At 44.3% G+C, this 12,269-nt stretch overlaps 1 protein-coding gene across 4 annotated transcripts in view; it reads left to right on the top strand.

Moving 5' to 3' along the window:
- SFMBT2 (Scm like with four mbt domains 2) overlaps positions 1-12,269 on the top strand; it is a 187,468-nt gene that overhangs the window by 96,945 nt on the left and 78,254 nt on the right. For 3 of the 4 annotated variants that reach the window (XM_066592102.1, XM_066592100.1, XM_066592101.1), the window contains exon 5: positions 7,509-7,574. The exons of the other annotated variant lie outside the window; for it this stretch is intronic. In XM_066592102.1, the coding sequence (XP_066448199.1) occupies positions 7,509-7,574 (66 nt within the window). The remainder of the gene's footprint in view (positions 1-7,508; positions 7,575-12,269) is intronic. 4 annotated transcript variants of the gene reach the window in all.

Consider the following 12,269-nt stretch of genomic DNA (forward strand, 5'->3'; position numbering starts at 1 on the left):
CCAATATCCTGAGAGCAGTGCATGATGGGAGGACAGGAAGTACTCCGCTGTATTGCTGCATGTGCAGTTCAGAGTGCCGGAAGCTCCTGTCCGTCTGCTTCAGCAGCTCTACAGCAGTCAGTGAGAGGGAGGTTGGTGCTGGTAAGTTGTAGGACCTGGGAGCAGTGGGCGGAGCTACAGTGCAGGGTGGTAAGCAAGCTCTGTGCATGCTGGAAGTTGTAGGTAACAATCTATTGCTGCGTTTACTGTGCAAGTGATGCATGTAAACAGCGGCAGATTGGTGGCTGCATGGAATGAAGAAGAGGGTCCAGAGCGACAGATAAAAGGTACAGGTTGCCACTACTTGGCTGTACCTCCTAGATTTCAACATTTTCAGAATTTCCATTTTGTGCCCAGAAAACCCCTTTTAAATGTTCTCTTCTTGTGTTTCTAGTGCTATTGGTTGGATTACAGCAGTTGACAAGGGGAAAATTAATGAATTGACACAAATGTCATGAAAATATAGTTTGTTTTAATTTTATACTAGAAGTGACAATAACATATTATATTGTCCAGGCTTTCATTGGTTTTACTAGGAAGCATGGTCCAACCCCGTATAAATGGGTGATGGGGCCATGGTGGAAAAAGTCAATCCAATGCACCACACAAATCCAAAAGATCATTGGAAATTTTAAGAAACTATGGTAAAGCTTTTGTAACATAATATATAATTGTGAAATTTAGCTTTTTTTCTTTTCCCACTGTCTAGTGGGAACATTGGGTGGAGGTGGGGAAGAGTGATGTATATGGAATTCTGGGCCTATTTCCTTGATTTAGTTTTGTAATGTTTTATGATATTAGAAAGATGAATGATGATACATTAAGGATTTAAAATATGTAAAAGTCGATTAAGCTTTAATAAACATGGCAACATTTGTATAATGGTAGCGTGAATAGATAGATTCCATGCTGAAATATCTAACTGCGTGATGTGGAATTTTGCGCTATGTGTGAAAGCACCCTTAGGGTTCATGCACATTAACAATGTTTTCCCGCATGGCACTGCGATGTGATTCGGGAAACATATCGCAACATGTTTTATGTAGCTGTGATATCTCCCATTGTTTTCAACGTGACCAGCTGCAGCAGCGCCAGCCCCATTGAAAGCAATGGGAGAACTCTGCGATCCCCTGCCATGACTGTGAAAGCCATGCTGGGGATTCCCTTCATCCCCGCAGTGATATGAGGCTGTTTTCACATAAAAACTCTGTGCATCCACGGGGCTTTCACATGTGCGAACTTGGACTGTGAACCACGGCCCAATATCGCACTCACCCGTGTGTGCCTAGCCTTAGAGTTTTAGAAATTTTTGTAGGTATTTTTCCTGGCATTTTTGTTGTCTTTGTTTGCCAAAAATGCTTCAACTACATATTTGTTATGAGAAAATAAAGAATTATTAACACTGTATAAGCACTGTAGTTTTCAGAGCCATTTTTTCTCACTTTTGGTGCGTTTTCTGGGGCCTTGATATTTTTTTTCAAAATGCGGCATGCCTGATCATACACAAAATGCCTAAATGGGTGACCAAAATAATGCTTGTAAAAATGCATGCAGTTAATGAATTTCATGGCATTTTTTTCCAAGCCCCCCCAATGTCATGAAAGTGCAGGAAGTCTTACATAAACTGTGTATAAAAATTAAAGAGCCACTCTGGCGCATACACATCTTTTCATCGCTGCCCCCTTATTCTGATTGTCTGTCACACTGGGGTGGTCTCCTCTTTGCAGCCACTTCCATGCTTACTAACCCTCTGATTTGTTAGACCATTTCTTTTCTAATCTCTACAATGCAGACAATGACTTCACTGTCTCTCTTCGTATATCTGGTATTGTTAATTCTGGACAGTATCAGATTCTGCGTTATCATCTGACTTCCCTAGCAATAAAAATGCATTTGTCACAAATCACTATTTCTGAATAATAAGTGATGTGGCAGGTCTGTGGTGCTTTGCAGGAAATTCTTTGGAATTATGACTCATTTTAAAAAGAAAAAGAAACTACAGCCCCAAGTTATTCCATGGAATTCAGATCTTGTAAGAAGCCTGTAACTTGGAAGGAGGGAAATTGTGTAGTAATCTGTTATACATATAGATGTCATGGTGTGATTGGCATTAAGTCTCCGAGGCTATGTGTTGACAGGGAAAAAATGGTTATGGTCAAAGTCAGATACATTGTTTACAAAACATATAGTTGATTGTTGCAACTTTAGTATTGAATTCCTGCTGGTAGAGAAATGATTGCCTGTGTCATGAAAGAATTCCGCTCCAGCCCCTGGGCAATATAATATATGCCATAACTACAACATGTTTCTGAATTCTAAAAGACCATTATTAGATTTGTGGTTTCCACCAAGTGTTCATCGACTACAAGAAAGCTATCCGCATGCTATTCAAGCACAAGTGACCCTGCAGTACTTCATTTCAGATACAATTAATTCTGACTTCAAAAGCCTCTATATTGTTTCTTGGTGTAGAGCCAGTGAAGGAGTGGAGTGGATCAGTGAATGAAAGCTTCAGGTTTAAATAGGTTTGTGGTGATCTAAAGCAGAAGATTCGCACTGACATTATAGTTCAGCATTTGATGTGACCTTGTGTCAATCTCAAGCATGAACTCATACAATGCTCTGTTTTAGCATAGCACCTGTGTCTAATTCCCATCCATATAAAGGAATATAAGAAGTACGTAGACCGAGTGTAAAATCTAGGAGGGGGGTTTATTAAGACTGGCATTTCATATTTCCATTTTAATCTGAATTAATAAATGTGCACATCTTTTGGCAAGCCATGTACCTTAAAATCAAAACTACCCCAGCTATGAGCCGGCATAGATTTGTGCTGTAAAATTTGCAAGAATGCAAGGGCTATAATAAAGGCTGTGAGTTCTGCATTGTCTGCCTTCCGGTGAATGTGAACGCTGGAAAATAGTATTTTCTTCTCATATTATTAACACATAATACGTTGGCATGCATGCATAATGCAAAGTGATTTCTGGATTATAGCTTTATGGCATGTTGTCGCTGTTCGTGCAGTAATGGGGGAGATTTTATTTTTATTGCTATACATTTTAAGGGGTTGTATAAGGTTAAAAAACACAATGCTGCTTTCTTTTAGAATCAGCAACACTAGTGTAATACTTGTCTACGGGGTATGTTAATAACAATATAAGATTTGTTTGAACATGCTTGTTTAGCTGACAGCTGTTCTTCCGACTCCCCCATACTCATACGCATTCAACTGAGCATACATGGCTTTTGCATTAAATACGGAGAGGAGAATAAGTCTCTAAGGGCTCAGTCACATGGGCGCCCGTGTTACTGCAGGTAGCAGACGGCCGTACCTCAAGACGGATGTATCTCTGCAGCGCCGGAGGAAAGAACATGTGACCGGCTTCATTGCCGGTCATGTGTTCTTTCATCAGCGCTGGAGAGAGACGGCCGTCTTCAGGTACGGCCGTCTTCTTTCTGCAGTAACGGCTCAGTCACACGGGCACATCGGCGCGGTGTACAGGTGCCGATGCGCCCGTGTGACTGAGCCCTTAGTGACCTTTCCAATGGGACCGAATTACAACACAGGACAAGCCAAATCCGCAGCTGCGGAATTCCACTTCAGAATGCACAGGTCTCTAACTGTGGATTATGATGTGGAATTGCAGGCAGGTTTCAAGCCATTTTCAATTTTGCAGCAAAATCCGCAGGTAGGGTGCAGATTTTGGTGCGAAATTTACCGCAGCTTGCAATACGTCGTGAAAGGTTACTTACAGACTTCTCTATTATTGACTTAACTTTAGCAGAAAGGATTGAAATCCAGCGTACCCTATCCCCCCCTAGCACGCCCTATGCTGTTTGGGGAAACTTGGGAGGTCCCCATACACATTAGATATTTGGCTGGTCTCATCTAAATCGGTGACTTTAGCTATCTTTTATGTAATGTGTATGACCAGCTTTAGCATAATTGTCTCACATACTTTCATGTTGTCTGTTGTCATTTGGCTCCTAGTAATACTCTTTATTTCACCATGCACCATTTATATTAACATACTTTATTGCCTATTAAACTTTTCTGCACTAATCGGGTCACTTTCAAAAAGTTTCATTTAATTTAGAGTTTCTTCTGAACAAGTACTTCTAAGGACATTTCTCATCAGTGCTATCATAATCATGACATAATATGGCAGAGACATTATATGCCTTCAACGTCAGGTATGCAAATAAAGCATTGTACAATATGTAGCTACTGAATTCCAGACATTACTCCAGTAGATCTTGAGGCTATAGCGCAAGTGGTTGTCAGAGACTAACATCCATGTGTCATTCAAATACCCTTTTAACATGATTTTCTGTAGAATATAGATAAGCTGTCTTTCATCAGAACTGTCTGGTATCTCAAATGTCTGAATTGCATTTCTTCATTCGATTGTAGTTTGAATTGATAAATATTGGATTTAAAGGGGTTCTTCGATTAACATAAATGCAGTGAGTAATGGGTCATTTTCAAGGGATGATTATCACTCAAAATGTGTTCAAACAAACGAATTTGAGCGATAATCGTTTTGTGTAAATGCACAAAAATCGCTCACTTTTCGTTCACAGGTTTTTAAAGCTGACTTTCAGTGAGCCTAAAACCATAGCTGGATAGCGGGCTTGTCGTTCTGTGTAAATGCTTCCCGCTGAGCGCTTCACATAGAAGCGAGAAGCCGGCTATCCAGCAGAGAAGTGTGTTAATGTAACGACCTTAGCGGTGTCGTAAGCGATCATGCAGTCGTTTACGGCAGGAGTCTCCAACCACCGGTCCGCCGGTTAGCGGCACCGCCAGGAACTTTTGTTCTAAACACAACGCCCGCGGGCCGAATCCGGCTCGCTGCCTCGTGCTATGTAGCCCGCGGCGTGCCGATGCCGCTCACCACTGAAGCGATTACCAGCTGGGGTGCCGCAGCTCCCCGCTGGTAATCGTGCTGTTGCCATTGATCCCGGCGTACACTGACGTCAGTGTGCAGCCAGGATCCTCCTCCCAGAGTCCCCTGCTCATTAGTTCCGCAGGAGAGGACTCGGGGAGGAAGCTTGCCTGGCTACACACTGACTACAGTGTGCGTCGGGCTCAGGGCAAGCAGAGAGGAAGCGACGCTGACAGCAGGTAGGAGGTAAGTATATGGGTTGGGGGGTTGCTTATTACTAGTGGCGGCTGTTTATTTCTGAGGGGTGGTGGCTGTCTATTACTGGGGTGGGGGGGGCTGCTTATTACTGGGGGGGACTGGTTATTACTGTGGGGGGGCTGTCTATTACTGGGGGGGGGCTTATTACTGGGGGGGCTGCTTACTACTGGGGGGGCTGCTAATTACTGTGGAGGGGGCTGGTTATTACTGTGGAGGGGGCTGCTTATTACTGAGGGGTGGGGGCTGCCTATTACTGGGGGGGAGATAAATTATATGCTGCCCTATGTGTGTGCTGGGGGGGAGATAAATTATATGCTGCCCTATGTGTGTGCTGGGGGGGGGGGATAAATTATATGCTGCCCTATGTGTGTGCTGGGGGTGGGGAGATAAATTATATGCTGCCCTATGTGTGTGCTGGGGGGGCGGGGGGGGAATAGATTATATACTGCCCTATGTGTGTGCTGCCAGGCGGCGGGGTGGGGTGGGGGATATATTATACTGCCCTATGTGTGTACTGCCAGGACATTCTAAATGTCATAATTAAATAAGTATGCACTAAACTCCAACCCCCCTTATAAACCCGCCCCATATAACCAAAGTCCCGCCTGTGTCCCGCCCCACCCTGCCGGGCCTTGTAAAAATGGTCTTGCTTGAAGCAAGAGGCAACACTGGTTTACGGGACTGTCGGCCCTTGTAATAGGGATGGTTATTCTTGCAAAGTAATGTCATCAAAGATCAGAAAGATATTCCCATACCGTACCTCTACTCCCTGCCTTTGGGCCCTTTTACATAGGGAGATAAATTGTCCTTAATGAGTGCCAATCAAAGATATAGTAAGTCGATTGAAGCTTATTTACTTACATTTCAATGTTGCTTTTATCATTTGCTTTTTCATCGGATTGTTCTGGTGATCCTTCATTTTCCCTTCTCTCGTATAGTTTACATTATAAGCTGTCAACAAACTGATTTTTTTTGGTCCTCATAGAAGATACAAATTAGAGAACTACTGTTTTTGTTCAACCGCTGGACATTTTACACTGGGCAATGATTGGGAATGAATGCTCATATGAATGATCATATGGAGATTATCACCTTGTTTGAAAGGCCCTTTAGATTCTATTTATTTAAAGGCAACACGCTGTCTAAACTGCCGGCATCATGTTAGAGAGCAGGAGAAGCTGAGCAGATTGTTATATAGTTTTTTAGGTAATGACTCAGTATAACTTGTGCTTTATTCATTAAAAACCTCAGCTCATTCTAATTTAAACAGTCCAATGGGCGGAGCTATCAGTGATTGGTAGCTATGTGTGTATGACTGTCCATACAGGGGTAGCTGTCAATCACTGACCATAGATGAACGACTGCCTGTTTACAGGGGCTGAGCCGTTTTCTGCATGCAGAATCTGAATGACAAAGGAGAAGCGAACGAATTCTTGTCTGTCGATTAGTCGGGGCATGCATTTACACTGCATTATAATGGTTCAGATTCCTGCTGAATGCGGGAATCCCAACCATTTATCGGTTCATGTAAAAGGCCCCTTAGGCCTCATGTCCACGGCAGGTGCAGATTTTTAATGCGGATTTCTGTAGTAAATAAACTGTGAGTCATCGTGAAATTGATTTTTTATTGCTTGTGGGAGATCGCAGATTGCTTTTTTCCCCCGCACGGATGTACTTGAATGCACTGAGGATCATCCGCACAGTAAAAGATCCGCAAGCCCACCTCCTAGCCTTTTTCCCCACCTCCCTAATTGATTTTAACCTTCAAATCCGCAAATGTATTTGCGGATGCACTGCAGATCGTAAGCTCCCTTAGAGATGAATGGAGCACATCTGTGTGTGATCCGCAGTAAACTGGAGCATGCTGCGATTTATTATCCACACGTGGCATCCACAAATCCGCAGGTGTTAAATGAAATACGGGCGCCCAATGCTTCCGCATGGGCGGCTTGATTTGCAGATCTCACACATGGATTCCGCAAATCAAATCCGCACATGGACATTGGGCTTAGTCTAATAATGCATACTAAGGCATAGTGTGCATCAGGCAGTCCGAGAAGCCAGTGTGGCCATCTTTGTTTTTCCAGGCCCGGGCAGTCTTTTTAATCGTTTGTGGGAAAATCCCTTTAATATAAGTTTTAACAGAAATAATTGTGCCTATGCATGTCCAATATGGAGGTTAAGATACATAACTGGTTCAAAATCATCTCATTGTGATGATACTGCTGCCACATGTTTGGATTACACTTGTTATAGTGTCTTGGTGCCAATGATTGCAGTAAATAATTGGCTTTCAAATGTGGAATTTTTTTTTTTTTTTAGCAACGTTAGGTGCCATTGTGTTCCAACGCCAGCAGCACTACCACGTTTCAAATGCTTCAACATCCGGTGAGTACTGCCCCATAGGATGTCCTCAACCATCATCATTCATGTAATACCATTAGTAGTTGCCCTGACATTTAATATGATCCATAGCCTAACCCTAACCCTGAACCACGTTGCCCTAGTATAATTATTCATAAATGTCAACTATGTATAAAGCATAAACAAACATTAAATGCTAATTTTTGATGGACATAACATTACAATGTGTTAGAACATCAGCATATATTGTCCAGTATATTACCACTTGGTAACTTTACCTTGGCCAATAATTACAGAGAAATTTGTAAAATGTCAATTCAATGAATAGATTTTATACTTTTGCTTATTATTTCATTCATCTATTAGAAACTTTACTGAAGGACTGGATAACTTTCCCCAGTATCTTCACATGGGGCAGATCCGCTGCAGGTTTTTACTGTAGCAGCAAAGTGGATGGGATTTTCAGAAATCTCACCAACACGCTGCTTCAAAAATCTGCACCACAGAATCCACTATATGTCAATTTTGTGCTGTGGATTGGTTGAAGATTTCTTATGAATTTTTCCTCAGTGAGTTCAAAGGAGCAGGCAAAATCCACAAAGCGTCCAAATTGTAAATTTCCTGTGGATTACCTGCATAGGGAGAATTTGTAAAATTAAAAAGGGGGTAAAAACATTTTTAAAGATTCTATTTAACGTCAACATCTTTTTCTGGCTCCATCGAAAAGACTTGTCTGCTCCTCCATTGCTCTCCTCCATTCTGATCCCCACACGATTGATGGAACCTGACTGCTGCAGCCAATCACAGGCTTCAGCGATCACTTGCATTGAATTTATCTATCTAGTTACACTACATTAAAAAAATGAAATACATTACCTAGCTGGCACGGTCCAGAACCCTCCCGGTGCTCTCCAGAACTTGTGCGCGGTTCCCGCCATCCTTGACTGCTCATACAACATCACTTCCTGGTTACGGGATTCATAAATCCCACCTATGGGAAGCGATGGCTGTGATTGTTTATTCGACTACTGCTCAGCCAATTAATGCAGCACTCGATGAACCAATAACAGCCATCACATTGGTTCAGCAAGCGCTGCCTTGATTGGCTAAGCAGGGGTCAAAGAACCAATCAACAGCTGTTGCTCAGCCCATTCATAAATCCCGCCTCCACAACACAATGGTTGTTGATTAGTTCTTTGACCGTTGCTCAGCCAATGAATGCAGCACTTGATGAACCAATGTGATGGTTGTGATTGGTTCATTGAGTGCTGCATTTATTGGTTGAACAATGGTTGAAGAACCAGTCATAGCGATTGCTTCCTGGAGGCGGGATTTATAAATCCTGAAACCAGGAAATGATGTTATATGAGCAGCAGAGGACTGCGAGAACCGTGCTGAAGCTCTGGAGGGCAGCAGGAGGGACCTGGACTGAGCCTGCTAGGTAGGTATAATTGGACATTCCACGAAAATAAGACCTAGTGCCTCTTTTGGGGCAAAATAAATATTAGACAGTGTCTTATTTTTGGGAAAACAAGGTATCTATCCATCCTACCCTATTGCAGAGGTTTGGTGACTGACAACAAATCCTTTAAACATTACAGAAAGAGCACCCAGTCAGGCCGGGCTGATATTAAATACTTGCCTGCCGTGAGAGGCAAGGGCGTACATACCTTAGAAGCAGACCATACGACTGCCACTGCCCTTGGACAGAGGTGGTCCCAGATCTGATTGCACCATCCCTTTTGCTACTGGGTAGCAAGAACATATACAGGACCTTCCTTCAAAGAGGAACTGCATTGTTAGCAAACAAGAAAGTGTAGAAATACTCCAAGGGTCAATTTAAAGGGGCATAGAATAGGAAACAAACACCAGGCCTTCCTGTCATGGATGGCAAAACCAGAAATCATAACGAGGGGCGCATTTACATTTTTACTATAGGGCCCTATCTCTTCTATGTATGCCACAAATGCCTGATATTATTTGACAGTCCATATAATATTGGTTTTTACATTCTAATCAGGGAGGCAGTGTCCTAATATCTGTTGTAATATGCAGTATTTTCATCAGGGAGTAGTTTTTGGCATACCAATACCTTAAAGGGGTGGTCTCGCGAAACCAAGTGGGGTTATACACTTCCGTATGGCCATATTAATGCACTTTGTAATGTACATCGTGCATTAAATATGAGCCATACAGAAGTTATTCCACTTACCTGCTCCGTTGCTAGCGTCCTCGTCTCCATGGTTCCGTCTAAATTCGCTGGCAGCTTGCTTTTTTAGACGCGCTTGCGCAGTCCGGTCTTCTCCATTCAGCACGAGCCGCTTTAGTGTGCTCCCCGCTACAGCTCTTCTGCGCATGCGCAGACGAGCTGTCACTGCTCGGGAGCGCGCTGCAGCGGCCATTCTGTACCTTCCTCTGTTAGAGGAAGGTGCAGAAACTGGAGCTGCCCAGTGGAGAAGCCCAGCCCAGCCCAGCAGCCCCGAGAAGCCTCCCAGGTAAGTGATTTGTCAGGGGGGGGCTGCCGCTGCGCCGGGCTGCGCCGGGGGGGGCTGTCGCTGCGCCGGGGGGGGCTGCCGCTGCGCCGGGGGGGCTGTCGCTGCGCCGGGGGGGGGCTGCCGCTGTGATGGGGGAACTAGCGCTAGGCCGGGGGGGGGCTGCCGCTGCGATGGGGGGGCTGTCGCTAGGCCGGGGGGGGCTGTCGCTAGGCCGGGGGGGGGCTGTCGCTAGGTCGGGGGGGGCTGTCGCTGCGATGAGGGGGCTGCCGCTAGGCCGGGGGGGGCTGCCGCTAGGCCGGGGGAACTAGCGCTGGGCTCCGGAACCTAGCGCTGGGCTCCGGGGCCTTCACCTGGGCTGAGGGTCTAGCGCTGGGGAGCCGGGGGCTAGCGCCGGTTACCTGCTGCCTGGCGGTGGGCGTCTGGTCGGCGGCTGCGGGGCGTCTGGTCGGCGGCTGCGATGCGTCCGGTTGCCATGGAGACACAGCTGGCGGCGTCTCGGGAGCGCGCACGTCGGGCTGCAGCGAGCGACGGGGAAAGAGCCGGTGGCCATCTTGAGGAAACTTTTATAAGTTGCTGAAACGCTGGAACGGTAAGTACGAACCAGCTAGAAATGTCATTTACAGGGGGGCTTAGTAATGTGTACTTAATGGGGGGGACTGGGCAAAAAAAAAATTTAACTGCTTCCTCGAGACATCTCCTTTAATGTGATTGTGCCACTCGTTCACACCTCATTAAAGCCTTTAATATTGAAGACTACCTTCATTCCTATAAAGTAGAAAGCAACTGGATTAGTACGGTACTCTTTTTTAATCTCCACAATTATTTGGGTCACACCTACCCATTGTTTGGCTGATTCATTTATAGCCTTTTTGTTGCCTCTTTCCTAAAATATTACTTCTGTCATTATGTCGCAAGATAAGTACAATTTGCATGACTGAACTAGTGAAAAAGTTGTGCAAAGCTCCATTTCTGCTTAACTCTTCCGAGATTGTGTTTCTCTGCTATAACTTTCTTGAAGGGGAAATAATGAATAATCTGGGACATACCATAGGCTCAGGGAAGATCACACTGGTAAATGAGTAGTTTCTGACCACCACAGATTTCCAGAATGAGTCTGCTTTCACACGGTTGAGAAAATCACGTAAGATTGGTGTGTTGCGAGACGCACAAATCTCACATGAATATGAGCCCCATTCTTTTTAACGGAGTCATATATCTTAGTGATTTTTTTCCTGCATCGAAGGGGTCGAAAAAATTGCAGCATGTCCTATCTTTGAGGCGTTCCCACGGAACGCACTGCCCAGTTTTTCAATGGGGCAGACAAAAGCATCGCACGGCGTGTGAGGAGCACGTGAGTTTGATGTGAGTTTCCCGTTGAAAACAATGGGATTGCGACTTCCCTGAAGCTATGCTTATGTCAAAAATACCTCGCATCCATGGGAAAATTGCATGTTCTCGAGCCGAGTTTCATGGCCCAATATCGGACTCGCCCATGTAAAATTAGACCTAAACAGCTTTCTGAAAAGCTTGAACTCCTTTGGCACTGCACAGAAATTTGTTAGTATCAGTTACATAGATGGAACCAGTCAGCATTACCTAAACCTGTCCTCAAGGAACCAAAAGAGGACAAGTCTAAAAAATTGCTTAAGTGTTGTACAGGTTGTTTTAGTGGTTTACTTAATGTAACCATATCAAAAAATTATCAGGTTTTTCTATGGAAAATTCTTAAAGGGGTATTCCCATCTCAGCCAAACATGGTTGAGAAGAAAATACAACCTCTATATCTCAGCTGCTGGTGGCCAGGGGTATGGAAACAGTTGAACTGGCTGTATTTCAGTGTTTTTGTAACTCCTATAAAAGTCAATGGGAGTTATAGAAATGGCTTGTCACAATAAGCTTTGCTGTTACTATAACTCCCGAGTTAGAGAAATAGTGTAATTTCCTGTGTAACTCCAATCCAGTTTACAGTCAGTTCAGCTGCATCCGTACTCCAAACATCCACTGGCTGTGGCAGCGAGCTGGGATAGGGTCAAGAACCCTAGCGAAAGGTGTGGGTCCCAGAGGTGGAACCCGGATCTATCAGATATGTATGGCATATCTGTGAATAGACCTTAAATATTCAAGATGGTAACAAATCATTAACATAAGGCCTGTCAGGGTCCTTTGAAGAAAATTCCAAGCAAAGGGGCATTCACATCAATAGCAGTATGCTTAGAATGTTGAT

Source organism: Eleutherodactylus coqui, chromosome 2 (genome assembly GCF_035609145.1).
Source record: "Eleutherodactylus coqui strain aEleCoq1 chromosome 2, aEleCoq1.hap1, whole genome shotgun sequence".
Classification (NCBI taxonomy): domain Eukaryota; kingdom Metazoa; phylum Chordata; class Amphibia; order Anura; family Eleutherodactylidae; genus Eleutherodactylus; species Eleutherodactylus coqui.